The sequence below is a fragment of the Ochotona curzoniae genome, unplaced genomic scaffold (assembly GCF_017591425.1).
Source record: "Ochotona curzoniae isolate NIBS_2020 unplaced genomic scaffold, NIBS_Ocur_1.0 contig_2723, whole genome shotgun sequence".
Taxonomy (NCBI): Eukaryota; Metazoa; Chordata; class Mammalia; order Lagomorpha; family Ochotonidae; genus Ochotona; species Ochotona curzoniae.
This window is the reverse complement of record NW_024465573.1, coordinates 25,215,558-25,242,871: the sequence shown is the minus strand read 5'-3', so window position 1 is coordinate 25,242,871 and position 27,314 is coordinate 25,215,558. Positions and strand designations below refer to the sequence as shown.

General features: G+C 50.3%; 2 protein-coding genes across 3 annotated transcripts; both read right to left on the bottom strand.

Moving 5' to 3' along the window:
- Positions 1-615: 615 nt before the first annotated feature.
- Positions 616-6,925, bottom strand: FOXR1 (forkhead box R1). Its single transcript, XM_040977292.1, has 6 exons — positions 6,796-6,925; positions 2,721-2,795; positions 2,377-2,627; positions 1,938-2,173; positions 997-1,235; positions 616-644 (listed from the first exon to the last, which is right to left on the bottom strand). Exons 1-6 carry the CDS (start codon positions 6,854-6,856, stop codon positions 616-618), a joined length of 891 nt encoding a protein of 296 aa, XP_040833226.1. The 5' UTR covers positions 6,857-6,925.
- A 5,117-nt stretch (positions 6,926-12,042) lies between these two features.
- UPK2 (uroplakin 2) lies at positions 12,043-13,864 on the bottom strand. 2 transcript variants are annotated; one of them, XM_040977291.1, is made up of 5 exons: positions 13,756-13,864; positions 13,169-13,300; positions 12,850-12,988; positions 12,579-12,653; positions 12,043-12,175 (listed from the first exon to the last, which is right to left on the bottom strand). In XM_040977291.1, exons 1-5 carry the CDS (start codon positions 13,829-13,831, stop codon positions 12,043-12,045), a joined length of 555 nt encoding a protein of 184 aa, XP_040833225.1. In that variant the 5' UTR covers positions 13,832-13,864. The 2 variants fall into 2 exon arrangements, with proteins under 2 accessions (XP_040833225.1, XP_040833224.1); XM_040977290.1 differs by having other exon boundaries at positions 12,043-12,179; positions 12,583-12,653; positions 13,756-13,858.
- Positions 13,865-27,314: the final 13,450 nt, after the last annotated feature.

Genomic DNA, 27,314 nt, shown 5'->3' with positions numbered 1-27,314 from the left:
ACACACACACACACATTGAACAGCCCTTTTAGGGGAAAATGTCCAGGAATCACTTCAACATAATCCAAGAGAGGGAGAACAGCTGGTGTCTAACAAAACTGCACCATCCAGGAGAATGGAAGATGCATGACAGACATGGGCTGGCAGGGATTTACATTGTTCTTATTACTGACAGAAAATACCAAAGGTGTAGTTTCCCTAAGGTGCTTCCGCTCTGCTGCCTTGTCACCCACCCTTTACCCCTAGCATGATGGAAAGCATCTCTGGGCCCTGAAGCCCTGTGACCTTGGTATATAGCAACAGCTAAGCAACGCCAACTTCACAAGCAGGTGAGGCTTCCAGGGCTGGTGGCTGCAAGCCAGCATCTCCCAAGAATGTATTTATAACCTAAGCTGGCAGTCACTTAGGACTGAACACTGTGGTGTATCCTCCTCTGAGGAAAGCACAGTTTCGACGTGATGCACACACTAGGCGACTGGCCTGGGGGCAGCCATGGGCCTGGAGAATAGACTATTTCCCGACCTCCTCACCCCAACCGCATTCTCAGAGACCACACACATGAAAGTGAGACTTCTGGGAACAACTTTAATAAGGCTGGTGCTAACTCTTGCAGCATCAAAGGTCAAACAGGAAGGGCATCATATCTGCAAGAAAGGGAGAGAGTTCAGAGGACTCAGATCTGCACCTGCTGCTTTCCAAGTCTGCAATGTTCTCACAGGCCATCTACGTCTCCTGGCTCGAATGCTACTCAATTACTGAGTTGTTCCAGATGACAGGCCCTTCTACAAATGACCCAGGAGTGTGCCTCTCACTTGGTATGCTGGCCCTGTTCCTGTGTGGAGTCGGGCTGGAAGCAGAGATCACCAGAGGGTGTCAGACTGTCTCTGCCCTCCCCGCTGCTTACACAAGGTGCCCCAAGGCTGGCATGCTCCAGCTCTCAGCTGGAAGGTGGCAGGCCCCTCCCCAGGGCCCACTGCTCACACTGAAGCCTCACACCTGGCTGGCTCATGCACTGCTGGATACTTTCCAGCTGGGTGGAAGCCAAGGCGCGGGCCTCCTCCGCAAAGCGGCGGCGTCCCTCCTCGGTCAACTTCCAGAGGCAGGAGCGGGGCCGGGAGCTGGCCCCGACCTGCATACTGACCGGCACTTTCTCAAAGTTTTCTCGGAAACAGAGATTGTGGCGAATCGTATTCTTCCAGCCTTCCGGAGCCGTCCGGAAAAACGGAAAGTGTTGTCTGTAGACAGGAGAAAGGTCAGGGGGTGGGGTTTCCATGTGTGTATGTGTGTGTGAGGGGGTCTGCTCTCCACTGCCTGGGAGCATGACTATACTTCTTTCTACCTGCACCAGTTATGTGAGACCCCCTCCTCCTGCCAGCCCAGCTCGCCACCCCCTTCTCAAGCTCTCTCTCCTCCCACCCACCAAGGGCTGAGGACCATGCCTGCAATATGAACAAGCAGCTGCAGGTTCCCCGTCAGGGAGCACTGCCCTCCTGCCACACTGCCCTCCTGCCACCCCAAAGTCCTATCCTGAGAAAACAGGCCCTCCTCTGACTGCCAGGAAAAGGCCTGCAATACCCACTAGGGATCTCATGTGCATGGCCGGAAAAGCTCAAGCTAACTGCTTTCTTAATGGAGCATCCTGGTCCTGGGTGAGCCCAGGAGCCCCTGCCCAGCAGAAGCAGGTGGGATACTGTCAGGGAAAGCAGATCTTAGGCCAGAGTTGGGGAGAGACTGTCCCGGGGCCCAGCTGGATCTGTTTGCAAGGGGAAGACAGACCAGAAGGCGGCATGTGGAGGGTACTGGAGTGAACATGTACATGCAGGTGGACACACATGGGGACTCTCAGATCCAGAGGGGAAAACTGAGTCAGCCACCCAGGGCCTGGAGCAGGGCAGTGGCCCCTCCCCGCCCTCCTCACAGGGCCCCCTGGCACATACCGAGTAAAATTGTAGATCTGCTGCACGTTGAGACCTCGGGGGGCACTGTTTCTTAAGGCCAGGGCAACTAGGTGGAAGTAATTGAGAGGGGGCCGAGACCAGCGCCTGCCCTCCTGGGTGTTGGCTTGCTGAAGCCTCCAACTCTGGAGGGGGGCCCTTTTGTGAGGGGACGGGAGAGCCACAGAGGAGCTGTCATCCTGGTCCTCAGCCTCCTCCTCCTCCTCCTCTTCTGTGAGCTACAGGAGCACAGAGGAGGAACTGGTCCTGACTCCTTGGCTAAACTCGGAGGGGTGCTGGCCAGAAGGGGCAGTGGCACAGAGACCAACAGCAGGGCTTCTCCCCAACCCAAGGGCAGCCTGAACCCACTTATCTCTCACTGTCCCTGCCCGCCCTAGCTATGTCCCACATCCGGCCTTCCCATGCCATCAGAACTCTATACCTCCCAGCTGCTAGGAGATGAAGAGGTAAAGTGCTTCTGTGACGGAGACTGCTCCGTGGAGGAAGGCGAAAGTGCATCCACCCCTATGGCCTCCGGGCAGTGGGCATCTTCCTCATTGCAGGATTCCTCAGTGCAAGGGTTTGAGTCTGCCACATCCTCTTTCTCGTTCACTCTTTGTGCTTCCAGCTTTCCCGGAGGATACACAACATTAGGGTTGACCCACATCCACAGGTTAGGCTCAATTTCAGGTCCTACAGAGTACAGAGGAGTTGGTGTACCACAGCCCATGGGCTTGAGGCATTCCCAGCAGCCACCAAGCCATGGCAATAGAGCCAACTACTCACCATCTGCATCAGTTTGGGGCTTTTTCGCCAGAGGTGGCTTTGGTGGTTCCACTATCCGAAGTCTGTACCTGGCCACTGGCAAGAGCAAAGTACTCAGGGTCAATATTTGGCAGCATTTCACTGTGTGACCCTGGAGTCTTTCTCCACCGTCCTATCCTGGGAGTTGTGATACAACAGTCTCCTGATTTTTGCTTTCCTGATTCTCCTGCTCTTTCCTTTATTCCACATATGCCACCCCTGAACCAATCTCATGTGAGTCTATCACTCCTATTACCAGGATTGTCACTTCTAGCCCTTAAGAAGAACTGTCTTATGGAGATCAGTGGTCCCTACTTGGGTCATCAATGGTATTTCTACATTTCTAGAACTGAACTCTGCCTTCTTGCTCTTCTTCCCATCATATTCCTGTCTCAGCAAAGGGCAACATCCCAACTAGCTGTTATGTTCCATGTTAGAGAGGAAACAGGCTTTTGCTTGGGAGTGACAATATACTCATTGAAAGCTCAGTAAGTAGTCAGTAGATGTCCTTGATGCTGTTCACATTCAACACAGACTCCAAAAAAGGGAAATGTAGCAAGAAACAGAACACTGGGGGAAAAGATCATTTACAGGGGAAAAAAAAGTGATTAACATAGGAAACCATGCAAAAGCAACACCCAGGGGTCCTTGACCTAGCCACTAAAATGCCCATAGCCCACATCAGAGAGTCTGGGTTCCACTGCTGGCTCCAGCTGCCTGCTAACACAGACTCTGGGGGCAGAGGTGATGACAGTCAACTAGAATCCTGCCTACCCTTGTGGGACATCTGGATTGTATCCCCAGTTCTGGGCTCTGGCTTCTGCCCCCTGGCTATTGTGGGCATCCAGTGAGTGAAGCAATGGATGGAAGCTTAAATCCTTCTGTCTTTCAAATAAATAATGCATACTACTAAAACAAATAAAGAACAAGTTTGCTATAGATAATGACATAATAATCAGCACTGTCCTTCTATACTAGTGTTAAAACTAAGTTATCTATACTAGGAAAAGGTACTACACATCTAGCACTCTCCCGATGTCTGGGAAGGTAGCAGAAGATGGCCCAAGTGCTTGGGTCCCTGCAACCCACACAACAGACCTGGGTAAAATTCCTGCTTTCAGCCTAGCTAAGTCCCAGGCTGTTGCAGATGATTGGGGAAGGAACCACCAGATGGAAAAAAAATCTCTTAGGATAAATTAAGATCAACTTCAGTTCCTTTTTAAAAAATGATCACTTGAAAAAAATTTTGATTATTTGAAAGGCAGAGTGACAGAGAGGGATAGATCCCAGGTACTCTGATATGAGGTGTTAGCATTTCTTCCTTAAGATTTATTTTTATTGGAAAGTCAGATTTACAGAAAGAGACAAAAAGAGAAAGACTGTCCATCTGTTGGTTCACTCTAAATGGCCACAACAGCCAAAACTAAGTAGATCCAAAGTCAGGAGCCAGGAGCTTCTTCTGGGTCTCCCACATGGGTGCAGGGTCCTAAGGCCTTGGGCCATCTTCCACTGCTTTCCCAGGCCACAAGCAGGAGCTGGATGGGAAATGGAGCAGCCACGGCACAAACTGGTACCCATATGGGATGTTGGTGCATGCAAGGCAAGGATTTAGCCACTGAGCCATCCTGCCAGACCCTAAAGTGTTAGCATTTCAAGTGGCAGTCCAAACACAATGTCAGCCCATAAATTAACCTTAAGGTTTAAATTTAAATTTATACATATACATAATTTTTTTAAAAAATCACCAGAATCTAAGGAGGGAAAAGACAATAAACTGGGCCCAGCACAGTAGCCTAGTGGCTAAAATCCTTGCCTTGCACCTGTCGGTTCGCATCCCGGCAGTCCTGCTTTCCATCCAGTTTCCTGCTTGTGCCTGGGAGAGCAGTTGAGGGCGGCCCAAAGCCTCGGTACCCTGCACCTGCATGGGAGACCCAGAAGATGCTCTGGGCTCTTGGCTTCAGATTGGCTCAGCTCTGGCTGTTACAGCTACTTAGGGAGTGAACCAGCAGATGGAAGATCTTCCTCTCTGTCTCCCCTCCTCTCTGTATATCTTATTACTTTCCAATAAAAATAAATCTTAAAAAAAAAAAACGCAGTAAACTAAGAAAGTTTTCTAACACAGTTTTTACAAATCATTTTGTAAAAAACTTCCAAATGAGAAATAAAACCAAACAGCATTCCTGAGGAGGTGGTACCTGGATGGTTAGCAATCTGCTCATTATGAGTTATTAAACAACACTTCACAATTAACGAGAATCGTGAAGATGAGATGCCAAGTATTTGCAAAGATGCAGGAACTCAAACCCCGAGAGCATCAGCTGCCCAGCCTGGCGCAGAGCAGATGGGCAGAACCTTCCCAGGTAGCATTAGCAGCCAGTTGGATTGGAAGTAGAGCAGCTGGGACTTGAATCCGTGTTCCAATGTAGGATTGCTGGTGTCATGAGCAGTGCCTTAACCCACTGTGGTGACACACCTGGCCGGTGTGCTTCCATTTTGATTTTATCCAAAGAGCTGCCCTCACCAGGGAGGTCACTGACTTCTACTCTTTCCCCTCCTTGCAAACTTTCTTTACTGGGTTTCCAGGACACCAGACCCTCAGTTTTGGTTATCACTGGTCTTTCCACCTTATCTCTCCTCTCCTCCCTCTAATCTTTTTATAATGCCCTGGGCCCTCCCATTCTCACTCCTCAAACCCCACCCTTGTTCCAAAGGCTCCAAATTTACATCTGCAGTTTCACCTCTTCCCAGAAGACACCCACCTGGTGACACTTCCACCTGCATGCTTAAGAACCATCTCCACTACAGAGCCTCCCAAACCCACCACAAGCTACCAAATCACAGCACAAGGCAATTCGATCCTTCCACTTCTTACACCAGGAGCTTCAGACAGCCATCCTCCAAGATCTCTTTTCTCTACACCACACAGACAATGCAGCTACCTGTACCTTCTCACCTCCTCTGCTACCACCCAGGCCTGCTATCACTGTGTCTTGTCTAAAAGACTGGCAGTGTCCTAACTAGTGTCCGGCCTAAGCTCTGCTCACCACCCAGATCACATGAAATCAGGACTGTAGCTTGTATGGCCCAGTGCAAAGTGAAAACCTGGGGCTCCTGATTTAAAAATTAGTCATTCCAAGACACAGCATTCCCCACGACTCATTGTCACATACTATAGCGTGGTGTGCTGCATGTATGATCTCTCTACCCAAGTAGCCCACAAGTGACCCTTCAGTTGTCCATCACAACGCCTGGCCCACAGATTTTCGAACAAGTGAACACACAGGATTAATGAACATAGCTAACATTAATGAACATAGCTAACAACTGCGAGGCACAATTAAATTGTAAAAGGCAACAGATGTGGAGGAAAGAACACTGGAGTCAGAAATGCTAACCCTGCCCCACAGATAGCTACACAAAATTGGGCAAGGAACCGTGTCAACAGATCCGGTTCTAACATGGGGGTTGGGGAGGAAGGGGAAAATTTAAGCGTGGGGGGGAGTGGGTAGGGAGAAGAGACCACCCCGCGGGCTTTACAGGACCTGTGGGGAAAATAGGCACCAGGAATTGTGGGGTAATTACCTCACCTTTCTACCTCAGACCCAAAGAGGAAGAAGAAACAAAGCAATGTCAATTGCTCACTAAGCCAGCACCCAGCTTTCTAAAAATAAACAAAACGCATCATTTCTTGAAAACTACTAGGGAGAGCCCATGGCGTTCCAAAAGGTGCCCAGCGACAGAGCAAGAAGTAAAAGAAGCTTGGCAGAGGCCTAGAAGGTTCTGACAGCTACCACAGAAAAGAAGGTGGCTCCGGAGCAGACCTGAGGAGACTCGCTGCCCTCAGGGGGCTTCCAGTGGAAGCGGCTGGGGGGAAGGGCGTGACAGCGGCCCCAGGGGCTGGAGGCCCCCCAATTCCCTCCTACCCCCCCCCACACACACAGCCTCCCCAGAAGTTCCCCCTCGCAGGGGCCTGGAGCGGGCCCAGCAGCGACCCCCACCCGGCCGCCCGCCCATCCCCCACAGCCGGCCCTGGAGATCCAGATCCGGCGGCACTTACGGTTCTGCTCCGCCGTCCACAAGTGCGATGTGGTGCTGGCCAGAAAGACTTCGTTGCCCATGTCCCAGTCGAGCAACCCGGGGACCTGGCCATGAAGGCTGTCCCAGAAGTCGAGATCTTGGAGTTTGAGGTCCACTTTTAGCTTGAGGGGAGCGACGACCCGCGCCAGGAGACCGCCGGGACTGACTGAGGCCCTGGCCTCGCAAGCAACTTCCTCAGGTGGGAGACTGCGCAGGTGTGCGGAACCGGGCCTGTTCTTCGACGCCTCGACCCGGCTGCCTGCTGTCGAACTGGAGGGTGCGGGCAACCTCCGAGGTTCTGAAAGGGACCTGCGTGCCCCACCAAGGCTGCCCCCTGTGTTTTGCACAAAGTTACTTTCTCTAAAAGGCACAGCGACTGCTGCCTCGTCCCTATTTCTAGCGTCTTTCTAGAAGTTCTGATGGGATTTAAGGTGTGTCTGATAAAGTACATCAGTAGTATGTGATGGAAATAGGATAGTTAAGGGTGATTTGTGTTTTGTGAATTTTGCTTTTAGTAATTTTAAACTTCAAAAAACAAAGTTTAAGTTATAAATTTAAATTTCTTGAAAAATTCCTGTGGGGGTAAAACACTCCAGCTTACCCTTTTACTCAGATTCACCAATTAAGCCAATGGACATTTTATTGTTTTTATAATTTCGAAAGATTTATTTATTTGGAAAGGCAAATATACAGAGAAAAGGTGAGACAGAAAAAGATCGTCCATCCACTGGTTCACTCCCCAAGTGGCTGCAATGGCCGGAGTTGACCCCAGAGAACTATATATTTTTTGAAAAATATATTTATTTTTATTAGAAATGTAGATATACAGAGAAACAGAGAGACAGAAATATCTTCCATCTGCTGGTTTACTCCTCAAGCGACCACAATAGCTGGAACTGAGCAGATCCAAAGCCAAGAGCCAGGAGCTTCTTCCAGGTCTCACACGTGGGTGCTGGGTCCCAAAGCTTTGGGCCGTCCTAAACTGCTTTCCCAGGCCACAAGCAGGGAGCTGGATGGGAGTGGAGCAGCCAAGATATGAACCGGTTTATATGGGATCCTGGTGTGTGCAAGGAGAAGACTTATTTTCTAAGAATGGTCCTCAGTTCAGGTTTGACTGGCATCTCCCCATAATTAGAGTTGTTGTGCATTTTTACCATGAATACCAAAGAAAGATGGTTTTTGCTCAGTGTATGGCGTCGGGGGCCACAGGATATACGGCACCTCATTATTAATGGTGGTAACACCAGTCACAGGGTTAGTGGTAACTGTCAGTCATCCAATTATAAAAATGGCTTCCCTCCTTTTATAATCAGCGAGCAATTTGAGGAGAGATCCTTGGAAATCATCCACACTCTTGTTCCTCAGGTTTGGACCCAGTGAACTCCATTTTATAATTCTTGCCTAAATCAGTCATCATTGTGGTAGTTGTAAAATGATGCTTTTTAAAAATAAACTTATTTCTTCTAGTCCAGTGATTAAGTTGGTGATCTATGGTGTCAAAATTTCATCAGAAGACATTAACTTGACGGAGGTCCCCATGCTGAGCTCAACAGATAAAACCAATATGGAGTTTAGTCACAGTAACTGGACTTTAGTTAATTATAGGAAGCTCTGCAACCAATTAACCAATTAAGCTGCAACCAATTAAGTTGTCTGAGCAGCTCACTTGGTTTCCTATAAATGCTGTCAGATCCTGTGGGTGGGAGTTCAGAACCTACTCTAGCCCTGGAAGCTGATGGAATCAGATTGTTTGCTTCTGCTCAAGCAAAAATCTACTAAATTTATTTTTAAAAAATCTTTTGTTTTTAATTTCTTATTTTAAAAAAAGATTTATTTATTTTATTGCAAAGTCAGATATATATAGAGGAGGAGAGACAGAGAGGAAGATCTTCCATCCGATGATTCACTCTCCAAGTAACTGCAACGGCTGGTGCTGCGCCGATCCAAAGCCAGGAGCCAGGAACCTCTTCCGGGTCTCCCACGCAGGTGCAGGGTCCCAAAGCTTTGGACCGTCCTCGACTGCTTTCCCAGGTCACAGGCAGGGAGCTGGATGGGAAGTGGGGCTGCCGGGATTAGAACTGGCACCCATATGGGATCCTGGCACATGCAAGGCAAGGACTTTAGCCACTAGGCCATGCTGCTGGGTCCCCTCAATAAATATTTGTTAAATAAAGGAATAAGTAAATGAACGCTCAAGTCCCTAAAGAGGAGGAGGGAGTAGGGAAAATGCTAAATGGAATCAGAAAGATTCACAGGGGTGGGTTTTAGCTTAGCAGTTGAGATGCCACTTGGGAAACCCACTTCCCATGTTGGAGTCCCTGGAGTCAAGTTCCAGTTTTGTTCCAGTCCACCCTCCTGATGAAGCAATCTCGGAGAGGCAATAGGTGACAGCTCGAGCACCTGCACCCCTGTCACCCACATGGGAGACCTCAGTTGAGTTCCAGGCTCCTGGCTTTGGACTAGCCCAGTTCTGGATGATTGTAGGTATTTGGAAAATGAATGAGCAGACAGGAGTAAAAATAAATAAATCTTAAAAAATAAATAAATCTTAAAATAAATAAATCTTTCCAGTAAAAATAAATAAATCTTAAAATATATATATTTATTGAATGTCTAATTTGTAGAGCCTAGTTTCTACAAGCTTCTAGGAACAAAACAGTTGCTTTCTGTAGAAGGACAATTGATAGGAGGATATCATTTGTATGTGAAAAATTCAGTGGATATGATTTGAATGAGGACACTTGATTGGATATGCAAAACTAAAAGAGATCCTTTCAGTCAAAGGCTCTGTGGATAGGTTTATAGGAACTATGTAAGCTTCTCAATACCTCCTCAGTCTTCCTCTGTGACCCTCAGTCTATAAAAGCCTGATGTTACAAATAAACTTCAGCTATTGACCGTCAGTCAGTAGTCCACAAGTGTTATCAACTCTGTGCACCAAGTCCATCACTGTCAGGCAGTGAACACTTTCAGGAAACCTACGGTCTGATGGGAGATGCAATCTAGTCCTCCCACAAACCCATCCTTTAAAAAATTTTTATTTATTTTTATTGGAAAGGCAGATATAGAGAAAGAAGGAGATACAGAGGAAGATCTGGGCCCGGCACGATAGGGTAACAGTTAAAGTCCTTGACTTGGGCCTGGCATGATAGCATGGCAGTTAAAGTCCTTATCTTGAACGCACTGGGATCCCATATGGGCACCAGTTCTAATCCCGGCAATCCAGTTTTCCATTCAGCTCCTTGCTTGTATACTGGGAAAGCAGTCGAGGATGGCCCAAAGCCTTGGGACTCTGCACCCGCATGGGAGACCTGGAAGAGCCTCCTGGCTTCAAACTGGTTCAGCTCCAGCCATTGAGGCCACTTGGGGAGTGAACCATCAAACGGAAGATCTTCCTCTGTTTCTTCTCTTTGTATATCTGCCTTTCCAATCAAAATAAATAAATTTAAAAAAAAGTCCTCACCTTGCACATGACGGGATCCCATATGGGCGCCAGTTCTAATTCTGGCGGTCCCAGCTCCCTGCCTGTGGACTGGGAAAACAGTTGAGTATGGCCCAAAGCTTTGGGACCCTAGGTAGGAGATCTGGAAGAAGCTCGGGGCTCCTGGTTTCAGATTGGCTCAGCTTGGGCCAGTGCAGCAGCTTGGAAAGTGAACCGGAAGATCTTCCTCTCTGTCTCTCCTCCCTCTCTCTCTTCATATATATATATATATATATATATAAATAAAAATAAATCTTCAAAAGTTTTTAGCTTTTTTCTTCCCCTTTGTTTTGTTGTTATTGTTGTTTTGTTTTGTTTTAAAGCTACTCACCGGGCCTGGCGCGGTGGCGCAGTGGTTAAGGTCCTCTCCTTGCACGCCCGGGATCCCATATGGGCACTGGTTCTAATCCCAGCGGCCCCTCTTCCCATCCAGCTCCCTGCCTGTGGCCTGGGAAAGCAGTGGAGGACGGCCCAAAGCTTTGGGACCCTGCACCCGTGTGGGAGACCCGGAAGAGGCTCCTGGCTTCGGATCGGCATAGCATCGACCGTTGCGCTCACTTGGGGAGTGAATCATCGGACGGAAGATCTTCCTCTCTGTCTCTCCTCTCTGTATATCTGCCTTTCCAATAAAAATAAAATAAATCTTTTAGAAAAAAATCTTAAAAAAAAGCTGCTCACCTGAGAGTGTTTGTTATAGAGTAAAAAACAAAACAAAACAAAACAAAAAAACCCGAAAAAACAGGAGAGACAGAGAGGTCTTTCATTGTTTCACTTCCCAGATGACTACAGTGGCTGGGGTGGAGCAGACCAAAGTCAGGAACCTAGAGCTTCTTCTTGGTTTCCCAAGTTGTGGCAGGGACCCAAGTGCCTGGGCCATCTTCTGCTGCTTTCCCCAGGTAATTGCCAGGGAGCTGGATTGGAGGTGGAGCAGCTGGGACACAATCCAACACCTGAATGGCTCCCAGATACTCCATAGTGCTGACCCCAGATTGTGGTCTTTACTATAAGAGCTATGCAAACATTCCATATGCTTATGAGATATATATACTGGAGAGGAGGAAAGGAAATGAGGGTGACCATTCTTGTCCCCACGCTGTTACCAGACTATGTCACTCTTGTCTCTCTGGCTAGCAGTCTTGTAAACCTGTTTTTCCTCCCCCAACCCTCCAGTGCTCTGTCCTTGGCATCACCTTGAAGGCCTTAACTTTGTCTTATTCCCTTCTCTACTGTTTTCCCCAGAAGCTCTCCCATGTTCTGCCAGCTGTGCCCCTGGGACCCTCAGGTCTTTAGGCCTTGCAAGGTGTACCTGCCCAGGCCCATGGTCAGGTGGCCTGCTATGGGTTGTGCAAAGGGAGTGGTATCTCTGATACCTGAGTAGTTCCATCCTGTGGACCCATCCTGCAGAAGAGCAGCTCTGAGGCTGGGGAGCACAGAGGGCTTCTGCCTGGAGCCTGGATGTAGGTTTGAGCTGACACGGAGTCCAACAAAGTTAAAGATACACTGCAGATGGGGTGGCAGCTTTTATTGTAGAGACTGAGTTCACTGAGTGAGGGTACATGCTGTGGTTGGGGGGTGAGGGGAGGTGATGAACTGGAAAAATACTCGTCTCTGCCATGAGTAGGTTGGGAGTGAGGGTCCCAGGGGTGAAGGGCAGGATGGGGAGGGGGCAGGGAGGCTCGGAGGGGCGTGGACTTAGGAAGGGATGGAGCCTGTGCTTCCTGGAGCAGCCGTCCTGAGCCAGCCTCCTCACTTGCGAGCACCCAGTGCCAGAGCAGTGATCAGGCCCACAACCAGCAAGAACATGGCGACAGAGAGCAACACAGTGATGACCACCATGCCCCCTGTGCGGGCCATGCCCAACCCGATGGACTCTAGGTTTCTTCCTGTTGGGAGAGAGAGAGAGAAAGGGAGAGAAGGGAAGCCCCTTTGGAAGTAGCAGGGGCGCCTACCCTGCCAAGAACCTGGCCCTCATCCATTTCTCTGTCCATCATCTATCCATCCATCCATCCATCCATCCATCCATCTATCCAAACAACTGACCAAGTGATGGATGCAGCTCCCAATCACCTCCAATCACCCAGGATGCAGCCTCTGCCTGTAAGGAGCCTTTAGCTCAGAGCTGTAGCAGGTGAGTAGCTGGGCAGTCAGCATGCTAGGAGCTCAGTGCTGGAATGGAGGCATGAAGGTGCTGAGGGAGTTCAGTGGGGTGTAGTGGAGCCAACCTGGGGTGTGAGATGGGAGGGACTAGAAGCTGAGGTGAAAGCAGGAAGTGGGAGTGAGACTTACGAGGAAGTGTGGACATCAGGACCTCTCTGCTGGATTCAGTAGATGTCCCCTTCCTTACCAGGTAGGAGATGCTTTTGGGGGTGTTGGGAGAGAGAAGAAAAACTTGGGTGAACCTGGTGGAAGAGGGATTCATGACTGGGCTCTACTAAGTGAGGCCCACTATTCATCCTTCTGGCCCTCTAGCCCCTGTGCAGACCAGACCCTTAGCCATCAGCTTCTTTCTGTGTTTCCTGTCCCATAAGGGGCCCAAGTTGAGTGGGTACCTACTAGTATTGGCTTCCTGGCGAGAGATTTGTCACCTGGTATGCGCTGAGCCGAGTGACTGTGAAGCCATCCCCACTGTCCACCACGCTTACCAGCTCCCTGCGCCCACGGCATGGAGGCACCACAAAGCTGGACTTCACCACTGGATGGGAAGTTGGGGATTGGAGATGAGGCCATGTTTCCAGAGGCCCCAGAAAGGAGTGGTATTAGAAGGTGGATGCCCTGGGAATGGGGTTGATAGGGTGGCATGGACAGGGGAAAGAGGTGTGGGGGATGCACCTGCTCCTCTGGGGAGCAGAGGATATCCCGGGGAGGGGCAGACCTGTGCTGTCGTTAGCTCTCCGTACTGTGAGTGTGGCGTTTCCTCCTGTGAGGTGACAGGGAGGCAAAGCAACGAGTAGACTCTCTGTTAGCGCCGGAGACAGCAGACCCGAGAGGCCTGAGATGTTGAAGTCTGCTGGAAGGACAAGGAGGGTGCTCAGATGGCAGTTAACCCAATACCAGCCTTCAGATCCTGCCTTGAACTCCTGGGCCCTCTTATAAATTCAGAGTCCAGCTCCCCTCTCCACGCTGCCAACTGCGGGCACAACAGCTGGATCTGAATGCGTCTGCCCACCAGGTGGCAGGCTTGGGCTGCAGAAGCTGGATACTCCAGCAAGCTGATCTGAGCCAGACCCTGAAGCCAGGCATGGGTAGCACCACTACCAAGGCTTTGGACCATTTGCCACATCACTCTGCCTCTGGGTCTGGAAGAGAAACAGGAACGTGTTCTGGGCCTGACATCTGATGCCTGGTCACTGCTGTCACCAACCCCTGCAACCAAGACCAGACAAATACCTCCTCGAGAGCCTCCCACCACTTGATGCCACCCTCAAGGCCTTCCCCACCTCCACCAGAGATAGCAGAGACCTGCAGCTCCAGGGGTCAGGACAGACAGCAGGACCAGGATCAAAGACAAAGTCCAGGTGGGCTGCAGGGATGCCATGCTGGGATGGGAGCTGGACCGGTGCTGGCAGGCAAGTGAGGCCCTGCCCCTGGGATGGCTGGTTATGTCCCAGGGTAGGTGGAGCTTAAGGGGAATCCAGTCCAACCTGCCCCGTTGGTCCCTAGACAAGTTTTTCAGGATGGGTAGCTGACCCTTCATCCACAAGGCAGTGGGCAAGAGACGTCCTGGCTGCTTGACCTGGCAGCACAGTATGCATCTGGGGTCTGGCCTATAGGGGACTGTGCTCTGTATGGGGGGCCTTGCCTAGGAGCAGTGTGTTCTGAAATTGCCCTATTGTGTGAGAAGTGAGAAACTTGGCTGGGCTCCTGAAGGGGCCTTGGCTAGAGAAAAAAAAAAAAAGGAAAACAGACATGGAACAAAATGAGGATTCTTTCTTTTATTATTATTATTATTATTATGGCAAATCAGATTTATAGACAGAAATATCATCCATCTGCTGGTTTACTGCCCAGATGATCACAATGGTTGGAGCTGAGGTGATCCAAAACCAGGATCCAGGAGTTTCTTCTGGGTCTCCCATGCAAATGCAGGATCCCAAGGCTTTGGCCCATCTTCTACTGCTTTTCCAAGCTATTGGCAGGGAGCTGGAAGGAAAGTGGAACAGCCAGGACACAAACTGACACCCATATTGGATCCCTGTGCTTTCAAGGTAAGGATTTAGCCATTAAACTATAACTATGGATCCTAGTTCCTGAGGTTGATGGAGGCCCAGGCACCATGACTCTAGGAGAGTTTGGGGGCTGGTGCCAGGGAGTGGGCAGGCCTTCAAGATTGCTCTGGAATGAGCACCAGGAAAGCCTAAGAACCAGCAGGAAACACCAGGCAGGTGGACACTGATCCTGCCCAAGGAGGATAGGGGCCCCAATGAACCTTGAGCAGTAAGCATTTGCTGAGCAGCTCAACACCAGATGGCATTGCCCCTTGCCTTGTAGATGTGGAAACTGAGACACAAACAGGTAGAGTTACCTGTGGGAAATGCAATGCTGTTAGGATAAGGTGTTGTCCACTTCCCTCCGGGGCCAAGAGGATGGCTCTCCTGGTGTATCTCTGCTCCGTGAACCCTTGTCTTTCCTGCGGTCAGAGAAGGAAAGTGAGGGGCCACAGGGGGCTGGCCTTACCTTCATGGTGGGTAGGTTTGGCTCAAAGCCACAGGTGCAGGCGGAGTGTGACAGGTGAGAGCAGATGCTTGAGCATCTTCAGGTTACATTTTTCCAAATGTAATGTGCTTCCGAGGCACCAGGGATTTTTTTTGTTTGTTTGTATTAAAAGATTTATTTATATTGGAAAGACAAATTTATAGAGAGGAGGAGAGATGGGGAAAGATCTTCCATCTGCTGGCTCACTCCCCCAAGTAGCTGCACTAGCCAGAGCTGAACCAATCTGAAGCCAGGAACTGGGAGCTTCTTCCAGGTCTCCCACATGGGTGCAGGGTCCAAGGCTTTGGGCTGTCCTCTTCTGCTTTCCCAAGCCACAAGCAGGGAGCTGGATGGAAAGTGAAGCAGCTGGGACACGTATTGGCAACCATATGGGATGCTGGCGCTTGAGGGGGAGGATTTAGCTAATTGAGCCACTGCACTGTGCCCCTGGGATGTTAGGTGCAGGATCTGATTGAGGGGCCAGGGTTTGAGGTGAAGGCTCAAACTGCATTTCTGATGAGTTTCCTTTATGGTAACATGATGGGGGGAGGTGATCTGACGGGCCCACAGCTGGGGTTCCAGGGGCTCTCAGGTAGCCATTCCCCTACTGCTCCCCCTCTTTGAGGGCCTCTGGGGACAGTGTTTTTCCTCCAGGCTACCAGGATGTGTGAGGTTCTAAGTCCAGAATTGAATTCACTGCTTTCTGTGCTTTGACTTTTGTCCCTATTAAGATCAGCTCCTACCAACACTCTACAAACAGAAAGAAGACCTTTTGCACATTCAGAAGAACTTGGGGGACCTGATTGTAGCACTTCAGGTTAGGCCTCAACCCTTGTCCCCTGTGAGTGCAAGTTGGGTTCCATGTGCTCCATCCCTTTCTTATCCAGCTCCCTACTAGAAAAGCAGCAGAAAATGGCCTAAGTACTTGGATCCCTGCATCCACATGGGAGACCCAGATAGAGTTACTGGCTCCTGGCTTTTGCCTGGTCCAGCACTGGCCACTGTGGCCAAGTGGGAAGTGAACCAGTGGGTGATCTCTCTCTCTCTCTCTTTTTCCCTCTCTGTGTCTCTGCCTTTCAGATAAATACATGTTAAAAAAAAATGGGAGAAAAGGAACAGATTTAAGGGTGGTGCTCCTCCAAACCCATCACCCAGCCGACAGCCTGTTTGCATGTGGACTTGGGAGGCCATCTCTTGCCATTTCAGTCACAGCAGGAGGCAAAGAGAAGAGGTTGCATTTATTGCAGGGTGGGTTGCTTTGGGTATACTCTACTCTTAAGCCTCCAGTCTCAATTGGAATTCTGACTAGAACAGAGTGGAGTGAATGAGAGCCGATCTCAGACCAGATTTGAAAGGGATATGAGGGCCCTGTGCCTTTAAGCCCTCCCTTCTCCCTCCAGTTCCCCACCACCACCACCATTTCCCCACCCCAACCCTCCCCAGGTTTCTAGAGGAGCGGAGAGTTGCGTCTTCTCCCTGCCCTGCCGAGCTGCTCACTGGCTGCTCTGGAGGCTGTGCTTTGCGGTCTCCATGGAAACCATTAGTTGCTAAGCAACTGGAGCATCATCTGTGCTGAGCTCTCGCATCTAATTATCCCATCACAGCGGCTGAGAAGGGTTTGAGGGGCTGAGAGGAGGGGGAGGCCAAGTACAGGAGCAAGAGGATAACTCTTTTAGCAGAGCAGATTCATTGACAATGCTGAAGTCATTTAAAGCCACAGTATCCTGTTCCTCTGGAAGATTTCTCTGTGGCTTTGGCCATGAGGGAACTGTGGGTCTTTCGAGATTGTCTCCCCTTTGAGTTTTGGTTCTGAGCTCTCAAGTTCCTTCCCTGGCCTTACTCCTTTCCAGTCTCACGTTCAAGTCCACAGTCACTGAGGCAGAACCAAGTATATCTCTGGATGGTTGTGGGTACCAAGGCTACAGGGTCAGGGAAGTTTCTTCCGCCCAGGGCTGCCCCATCTCTGTGTGGCCCAGGTGCCTCCTTGTGTGGATCTCTGCTTTCTGGACTCTGGGGTTCTGTTCTTATTCTGGTATTTCTGTAGTAGAAGAGCTGGGCTCAGAGCCCACAACTGTGACGTTCCCTGGATTCTCTTTCTGCTCTGCCACTCTCCTCCCTTCCAGTCAGTTAGAAACACATGTTGGTCTGCCTGCACAGGCTGGGTAGCTTCTGGTGGCAACACTCTCGTCCTGCTAATGAGTGGTGTCATGTAATTTCAGGTGCATCTCTCTCTCTCTCTCTCTCTCTCTCTCTCTCTCTCTAGTGTGTTTGATTTGGGAGGGAGAGAGACAGAGATACAGAGATCTAGCTATTGCTTTGCTCAGGACTGGTCCAGGCTAAAGCAAGGAGTCAGCAACCCCATTCAGGTCTCCTGCATGGATGGCAGGGGCCCAGTTACTCTGACCATCATCTACTGCTCTCCCAGGTGTATTGGCAGGACTCTGTGGACTGGAGTAGCTGGGACTCCAATGGACAGTTGAATATGAGATGCTAGGGTCACAAGAGACAGGAGGTGGCTTAGCCCTTTACACTATCAGGCTGGCCCCGAAGTGGGTTGCTTTGAATTTCACTTCTTACACCTTTAAAATGGGAAAACTTATTCCTTCTCCACTCAGAAGATCCAGCAAGATATGAGAATTGTAAAAATGCTTTAAAGTAAGGTCTGGTTCCATGGCGTAGTGGGCTAAATCTTCACCTGTGGTGTCAGCATCCCATATAAGCACTGATATGAGGCCTGGCTGCTGCATTTCTGATCCAGCTCCCTGCTTATGGGCTGAGAGGGAAGCAGTAGCTGTTTCAAGTTCTTGGAGTGAAGGACTCCCAGCAGATGGAAGACCTCTCTCTGGGTCTTTCCTTCTTTCTGTGTCTTTCCTTCTCTCTGTAAATCTGCTTTTCTAATTACTATGAATCATGGCAATGGCCAGAAACAATTTCAGTTCTCACCTTGCTGAGATTTGAAGAACAAATGGCAGTGAGCCTAGCTGATGTAAATGGAAGGGCATCTTCTTAACAAAAGGGAGCTGCCAAGGGAAGGTTCGGTGGTGGGAATTAGTTTGACAACAATACCTCTGGGCTGGGGAACAGGATTCATAGACGGGGCTGGTGTGAGCCATGGCATGGCTGGTGGCCAGGACTTTGTGTCCCACACCATGGGACTTGGTGCACATGCTGGAGAACACATAGGGTCTTTGAGAAGTGTAACGTGTTAAGAGCATTCTGGGTTGAGCAGAATGATCAGAATGACAACTGGGAGGACATGAGGCAGAGTGACTAGGTGAGAAACTAAATGATCCAAGTGAAAAATAAATGAATAAATGTGCCAGGCAGTGGGCACAGGCCAAGCCAGGAACCCCCAGTTGGCAGTTCAGGTCATTCTAGGGAGGCTGCTGGAAGTCAGTGATTGCAGAACAAGTTTAAGGAAGGAAGAATCAAGAATGGTTTCCAGATTTGTCTTTCAGAGTAGATGTGGTAGAAGGGGTAAGACGAGTCATGGCTCTGCCGAGTCCTATGATGCCTGCTCCAGGGTCACCCTGGTGGGGTGGAGTCTGCTTCTGTCCACGTGTGCCCTTATGTGTCATCCTGCCCCTTCCACCCAGTGTGTGTGCATGGCCCACGGTGGATGTGATGGCATGTCACAGGTGAGGATGACTTGTGAAGTGCAAAGCACCTTCCTCCTGGCTATCCCTCGGGTTGTTCGCTGTGGACGCAAAGGGACTGATGCCTTCTGCCAGTAAGCAGCAGGTCACCTACACTTCCTGGACAAAGAGTATGGGAATGAACATGCATAGAGGCAGATGGGCCAGCTCTGGTCAGACCTCTGGGGATGGCCACTATGCTGTCAACCTCGCTGAAGCTTCAAGAGACACCAGGTTTGGCCAGCTATGTCTTGCCCAGACGCTGGTCTCAGAAGCAATGCTTGTTTTTAAGTCATTGAGTCATTGGCTGTATTGTGCTGCTGTCCTGGCAGAAGTCCTGTGACGCTATCTGTACATTGACATTGTGGAAGGGGAGAGACAGAGCTCCATCTACCCACTGGTTCACATTCCAAATGCCTTCAGTGGCCAGGCCTGGACCAGGGTGAAGCTAGGAGCCAGAAACTCCATCTGGGTCTCCCGTGTCAGTGGCAGGAACCCAAGTACTTGAACTGTCACCTCCTGCCTCACAAGGTGTGCAGTAACAGAAAGCTGGATCAGAAGCACAGGTGCAACTCAAACCCTTGTTCCCTGTTACAGGCTGGGGGCCTCCCAAGCAGAGGCATCCACCCAGCTACCCAAAACAACCCGGTGGGGGTAGGGTAGGCATCATTCACTCTGCCCTCCACCCCTTCATAGATCTCCCTGGCAGTCTTACCCTCTCCTCAAAACTGTTCTGACATCATCTGCTAGAATGTGATCTCAACAGCCACAAAAAACATGTCCTCTGCTTGTGCCCAGCACGTCTCCCTGCTGTGCCAAGAGTCGTCAGCTTTGCAAGACACAAGTTTGACAATGATCACTCTCCAGCTTAATACCTTCAAGGGTGTCCTTTTATGCTCAGGATAAAATCTGAATTTCTCACAAGAGACTTTAAAAACTCTAGCTGCTCCCCGCTCCTTCACCAGGAATTTCCCCAGACGCCATTCTGCACCTCTGTTGGGGCACCTCCTGTGAACTGGAGACTCTACAGTTCTTCAGTTTAGCACAACCTCTCCTCTTTCCTATTTCCCTTGCTAATTCCTGCTCAACTTTCAGGTCTCCTCTGTGTCACTGCCTCCTCCAGGAAAACTTGCAGCCTCCCCCAGTGTATGCCAGTTGCTCCTTTGGTTGAGGAACCTCTCAGCGGAGTGTTTAACTTCTCTGTGGCTTAGTTCCCTTATTAAAATGATGAAGATTGGGCTTAGCACAATGGTTCAGTGGCTAAATTCTCACCTTACAAAGTGCCAAGATCCCAGGGGCGCTGGTTCATATGCCAGCTGCTCCTCTTCCCATCCAGCTGCCTGCTTGTGGCCTGGGAATGCAGTAGAGGACGGCTCAAAGCCTTGGGACCCCGCACCCCTGCGCGAGGCCAGAAGAAGCTCCTGGCTCCTGGCTTTGGATTGGCTCAGCTTCAGCTGTCATAGCCATTTGAGGAATGAACCAGTGGATGAAATATCTTTCTGTATCTCCTTCTGTCTGTAAAACCTGCCTTTCCAATAAAAATAAATAAATAAATCTTTTTTAAAATGGTGAGGATGTGGGGGTTGGCATTGTGGCCATGTGTTTTGCTGCTACTGATGACAGTGGCAGCCCATGTTGGAGACCTGGGTTCCAGCTGCTTTGCTTCAGCTCTAGTTCCCTGCTAACGCATCTGGGAAGGCTGTGTAAAAGGGGCTTGGTCCCCGGTCACCCACATGAAACTGCTGGTTCATCCTACAAATGGCCATAATACCAGAGACAAGGCCAGGCCAAAGCCAGGAGTCTGGTACAGCATCGAGGTGTTTCATGGAAGATCTCTCTCCCTCTGTCACTCTGCCTTTCAAATAAACAAATCAGGTTTTTTTTTTTTAATTTATTAAAATTTTTTTTATTAGAAAGTCAGATATACAGAGAGGAGGAGAGACAGAGAGGAAGATCTTCGTCCAATGATTCACTCCCCAAGTGACCACAACGGTCGATGCTATGCCGATCCAAAACCAGGATCCAGGAACTTCTTCCAGGTTTGCCACAAGGGTGCAGGGTCTCAAGGCTTTGGGCTGTCCTCAACTGCTTTCCCAGGCCACAAGCAGGGAGCTGGATGGGAAGTAGAGATGCTGGGATTAGAACCGGCGCCCATATGAGACTTTAGCCGCTAGGCCACGCCGCCGGGGGCCCCCCGTTTTTTTTTTTTTTTTTTTAATGAGGATAATAATAGTATTCACCTTTCAGAGGTTGTTAGGAGGATTAAGCCAGAAATACATGAAAGGATTTAGCACAGTACCTTGCATGCAGTAAGCACTCAGCATAGCTGTTACCACTTCATTTCTATTCAACTTTCGATGCAAACTAGTAATGGATTCTTTTTCCAAAGAGCTCTTCACGCCTCTCTGTTCATTCTCATTCATTCAAAAGCTAGACTGGATCACTAACTGTGGAAGGAGCTCCAGTAGTGGTCCTAGTGGAAGAAACAGATTTGTGGGAAGGTTCTGGACTAGAGATAGTTGCTTGTTTATTTTTTGTTTGAAAGGCAGAGTTACACAGAGAGAAGGAGAGACAGAGACAGAAAGATCTTAACATCCACTGGCTCACTCTCCAAATGGCCACAATGGCCAGAGCTGAAATGAGCTGAAGTTGGGAGCCAGGAGATTGCTGCAGATTTCCTACCTAGGTGCAAGGGGCCAAAGAAGTTGGACCATCTCTGCTGCTTTCCCAGGCCATAAGCAGAGATCTGAATCACAAGTGGAGCAGTGTGGGCCTGGTGCGATGGCCTAGAAGCTAAAGTCCTTGCCTTGAACACGCCAGTATCCCGTGTGGTTGCCCGTTCTAATCCCAGCAGCTCCACTTCCCATCTAGCTCCCTGCTTGTAGCCTGGGAAAGCAGTCAAGGATGGCCCAAAGCCTTAGAATCCTGCACCCGCATGGGAGACCTGGAAGAGCTCCTGGTGCCCGGCTACAGATTGGCACAGCACTGGCTGTTGTAGTCACTTGGGGAGTGAATCCTCAGATGGAAGATCTTCCTCTCTGTCTCTCCTCCTCTCTGTATATCTGACTTTGTAATAAAAATAAAATAAATCTTAAAAAAAAAAAAGTGGAGCAGTGAGACTCAAATTGACACTCGTATGGAATGCTGGCACTCAAGAGGAAGATTAGCCTGCAATACCATTGAGAAGGCCTCAAGAGAGTTGTCCTATCTATCTATCTATCCTATTGTTTACATGGTTAAGAAGGGTGTATGGAGGAAGGTGGGTGGGACACATGTTTTAGTCTTTTTTGTCCTGTGTCCACAGGGAAGGGGGAGATGTGAGAGGGCCACTCCTTGCTGTCAAGCTACATTAGCACCCAGCGTTGGGGCAGGGTGACCCCGATGTGGGGAAGAGTGTTCTGAGGATGTAACTTGAGTGGTTTCAATACTTCTGAAGGTCATGAAGGACACCCCAGTGGGTGTGTGTAAGGTGGTCGGACACACCACCTGGAGTGTGGTGGAGGGGAGGGAAGTTGTCAGAACAGGGTGTCCTCCCCCACTCGCCCCCGGCCCCACCTAACCCTGAAGCCTTGACAAGGAGTGCACATGTTTGGGAAGAAAAGATTGAGGATAGAGCCCAGGAGTCCTAACACCTATGGGCAAGGGAGGAGGGTAGTAACCTGCAAGGGTAATGAGAAGCTTCCCTAAAAGAAAAAGAGGCCAGGAAGGAGGGGCGTACCAGACCCCAGGAGGCATGCCTGGGTGCAGGGCATGCCAGTAGATTTGGGGTACACTCTTTGCTCTGGCATGCAGAAGCCTTCCAACCACAGGGTGGAGGGTGGGGAAAGAATGCCTGGGCTGGGAGAACTACGACACAGTGAGGGAGGGGCTGGGATTCTGTGAAGAGCTGAAGCCAGAAATCTAGGCAGAGGGGGACAGGACAGGGAACATTTGTGCCACACCCCTCCCCTCCCACTACCCTGCCTCCCGCTCCCAAACTCCTGAGTCCCTTCATCCGACTGAGAAGGCTTTCTGGGATATTGGTGGAGTAAGGAGAAGGCCCAAATGAAGCAATAGAACAAGTCAGCAGATGTGGCCTTGTGGTATCAAGGGTTAAGGCACTGCTGCTTGTTTTGCCGAATGGGAGGGTAGCTAGAGTTCCAGCTGCTCAGCTTCTGACCCAGCTCCCTGCTTATGTGCTATGAAGGTGGCAGGAGATGGCCTAGGTGCTATCTCCAGGATGGAGCGCCTGGTTGTGACCTGGCCCAGCCAGGTTGGTGTGGCCATTTGGAAAGTGAACCAGTATATGGATGATCTCTCTCTCATTCTCTCCTATCCCTCTATATCCCTTTGCTTTTTAAATAAACAAAATCTCTTTTTAAAAAAAGATTTATTGGGCCCGGCGCAGTGGCCTAGCGGCTAAAGTCCTTGCCTTAAACACGCCAGGATCCCATATGGGTGCCGGTTCTAATCCCAGAGGCCCTGCTTCCCATCCAGCTCCCTGCTTGTGGCCTGAGAAAGCAGTCAAGGACGGCCCAAAGCCTTGGGACCCTGCACCCATGTGGGAGACCTGGAAGAAGCTCTGGGCTCCTGGCTTCAGATTGGCACAGTTCCGGCCATTGCATCTGCTTGGGGAGTGAATCAACAGATGGAAGATCTTCTTCTCTGTGTCTCCTCCTCTCTGTATATCTTGACTTACCAATAAAAATAAAATAAATCTTTTTAAGAAAAGAGAGAGAAGCGAGATGTTTCTGGGTGCTCCTTGGCATGGGTACGGGTAAGATACAAAGAGCTGACTTTTCCAACTCCATGGCCCAGGGATCGGGCAGAACTAGGGATTCAGGTTGTGAAAGCCCAGCCTTTTCCCAGACCAGAGATTTCCTGGGCAGGCTGGCCTCCCCCATCCCCGGAGACTGCTTCAAAGCCTCCACCAGGAGGAGCTTCAGCGCTGATGCAGGTGGCCAGGAGTGCCATAGAACTCCCCCATACCACCTGCTGAGGGGTGTCTAAAGTTTTAGTCTTCAATTTTAAATTCCACAGACAGGGAAACCCAGTGAGACCCAGAGATAAGAACAGCTGGTTCACTTCTCAATGCCTGTGATGTCAGGCTGGGCCTGGCTGAAGCCAGGAGCTGGGAACTTAATCCTGGTCTCCCACAATGCAGAGATTCAGAGAGCGAGAAAGAGATATTTCCTATCTGCTGGTTCTCTCCCTAAAACGGCTGCACCAGCCAAGGCTTGGCCAGGCAGGAGCCAGGAGCTTCTTCTAGGTCCCCCACTGGGTACAGGGGCCCAAGCACTTGGGCTATCTTCTGCTTCTTTCTCAGGCCAAGGCCCTGTACCGGGCTGGCCTTCTTCCACCTCCCTAGGCCCTGTTTGATATGCACATCAGATACCAGTGCCCTTTGCAAAACTGTTATTTGTACAGAAGCTTGAGGCAGGGGTAGAGGGAAACTGCCTCCCTCCTTCCCGCCCGCCATTTCCACTTGCAGGGACCTGCAGGCAAATAACAACCCCCAACCGCTCTCCCTCCCTAGCTTGAGGCTTGCAGACGTGAGCTACAAGCTGGGCTGCTTTCCTAGCTCCCACGTGGCCTAGACTGGGAGCTGCTCCTCTGCTCTGCCGGAAATGGCTGGGCCTCTGAGTTTCCCCTTACCGCCCCCCACCCCGTGGGGCCTCTCTGCCCCAGCCCTGAGCTTCCAGCTACTCTGTGCCAGGTCTGGCTGCCTGTGGCACCCTTGTATCAGGTCCTCCCAGGTGGGAGAACCTATTCCCTGAGTAGTTCTGGTGATGCCCACCCTGCCCAAAGGGAAATGGGAAGTGGGCGGGTCGGCAGAAAGCTGGAAGGAGGATGGGGAAGGAAGGCCTGGGCTCCACCCCTTACCTCACCCCCATTCTCCTGTCTGCTACCTTCCAGCCGGTGACCTTGATCTTAGTTTCCTGTTTATAAACACAGTGGGAGTGTCTGCCTCCCAAAGCTGTGGTGAGGGCAGAAGCATAGCAGGAGGTATGGACACTTAGTAGGTGCTCAAAACAAGTTCCCTCGCCCTCTCCTCTGAGTGTCTGATGCAGGAATAGAATGAGAACTAGGGTCCCTGAAGAGAACCCACCAAGAGGCCAGGGGCATTTTGAGGCAGACAGGCAGATCTAGGAGCCCTGGACCTCCCACCCCCCTGCTCTGCATCCAGCATTCCTTGTGAGGCCCTGGGCCAGACCTCTGGGATACGTGTCCCTCATGGGATGGGTTGAAGAAGGTATTGTGGGGGTACCTAGTGTGGGGAGACTGCCTCTGGGTCTTCAACACCCTCAACTCATAATCTAATTTTTATTTCCACTCCCGTTTCTGGACCTGTCACCATGGCAACAGTTTTCTCAGATGCACTTCATCAGCTTTTCTGCAAATCTTTTTCTCTGTGTGCTTCTTCAGTCTGTATTTCTCCTCCCTCAGTCTGCTTTTTCGGCATTCACTGGGTGCTCACCTTTCCCTCTTTCTGCTTCTGTTTCTCCCTTGCCCATATTGATGTTTCTCCACAATTCTCTTTAGAGCCTCCCTCTTGGCTCTCCCTTTCCATGACTAGCAGCCATCTGGGATTTGCTGGTGGGAACTTATATCTTCTGATATCAGATCAGGGTAGTAGAGAAGCCTGACAGAGTTCGAGTTCCAGTGGGTCCTGTGCAGATGTCTGTCTTCAGTGACCTAGCGGGTGGGTGTCCGTGGGGCTGATCTGACTGGGGAGAGAGAGCCTTTGGCCAGCCAGTTGGGAGAGCAGGTGCAGTTGTCAAGCTGCTGCTTGGGAAGCCTGCCTCCATATCTGAAGGTCTGGGTTGGAGTCCTGCCTCTGCTTCTGATTCTAATTTCCTGTTTAAGTGCACTCTGGGAGGCAGCAGGTGATGGCTCAAGTACTTGGGTTCCTGTCGCACATGTAGGAGACAGGGTCTTGGCTTCCCAATTGTTATCTTCAGCCTGGCTCTGCCTTAGCTCTTGCAGGCATCTGGGGAGTAAACCAGCAAATGGAAGTCCTCTTCTCTCTGTCTACCTTCCATGAAAGCCAATAAATTAGGACCTGGAGTGATGGTTCAGTGGCTAAATCCTTGCTTAGCATGTACCCGGATCTCATATGGGTGCCAGTTCATGTCCCAGCTGCTCCACTTCCCATCCAGCTCGCTGCTTGTGGCCTGGGAAAGCAGTCGGGGATGGCCCAGGGCCTTGGGACCACGCACCTTCATGGGAGACCTGGAGGAAGCTCCTGGTTCCTGGCTTCAGATAGGCTCAGATCTGTTGTGCTCACTTGGGGGTGTGAACCAGTAGAAAGGATATCTTTCTGTCTCTCCTTCTCTCTGTAAATCTTCCTTTCCAATGGAAATAAGTAAATCTCTCTAAACAAACAAAGGAGTAAATTGGAGGGGGTGGGGGAGATGTGACTGAGTTGCCCGTGTCCCACATTGGGGTACCTGGTTCCACACTGGGGCCCCAGTTTCCTGCTAGTGTAGACTCTGGGAGGCGGTGGCAGTAACTTAGGAGTTGGCTTTATGTCCCAGCAGAGACCTCACCCAGCGCCCACATCTATCATTGGCCCAGGACACTTCGCAGACACCTAATGTTGTCTTTGACTTCTCATTTGCCCAGGTTCCCATCAAGTCTCCTCACCTCCTGCCCTGTCATATCCACTGCAGTGTCCTCTGCCTTATTCAACAACTTTGCACTTGAACTGTCTTCAAGCCATCCTCTCTCCTTGTACATCCCTCTTACCCATCTGGTGCCACCTGTGACCATTCTCTGTCATCCTCCAGATGTGGCTAGAGTTGGTTCTGTGTCTGTTTTACTTTGGAAATGTCATTCACAACTGCTTCTGTCTTTTTGCCATTTCATGGAGACCCCCTAGACGGAACACTCAGTGGGTCACTCTAGGCCCACCCTACATCCCCCTAGGGTACTGCTTCTTCTCAGACCCCTGTTCACAGTTTCCTTCACTCTTCCTTATCCCCCCACCATTTTTCTTCTTCATATACTGATTTGAAAGATGATTTCTGAGGGTCAGCACTGTGGCATAGTAGTCTAAGCCTCCTCTTGCAGTGCCAGCATCCCATATTGGCCCCATCTAGCTCCCTGCTAATGGCCTGGGAAAGCAGCAGAGCATGATTCAAGTCTTGGCTCTCTGCACCCATGTGGGAGATTCAGAAAAAGCTCCTGGCTTTGGAGAGGACCAGTTCTGAACACTGAGGCCATCTAGGGAGTGAATGAGCAGGTGGAAGATCTGTTTCTCCTTCTCCATGTCACTTTGCCTTCCCAATAAAAATAAGTCATATTTTGAAAAAAAAAATTATTTATTCATTTGGAAGGCAGAGTGACACAGAAACATAAGAGAGACAGACAAGCAGAGTTCTTCTATCCTCTGGTTCACTCCCCAAATAGCTTTAACGGCCAGGGCTGGGCTAGGCTAAAGCCAGGAGCTTCTTCCCAGTCTCCCATCTGGGTATAGGGACTATCTCTTGCTGCTTTATCACAGCAGAGAGCTGAATCAGAACTGGGGTGCCAGACCCAAGGCAGTAGCCTAGAGGCTAAAGTTCTCGCCTTGCACATGCCGGGATCGCAAATGGGCACTGGTTCTAATCCCAACGGCTCCATATCCCATCCAGCTCCCTGTTTGTGGCCTGGGAAAGCAGTTGAGGACTGCCCAAAGCCTTCGGGCCATGCATCCATGTGGGAGACCAG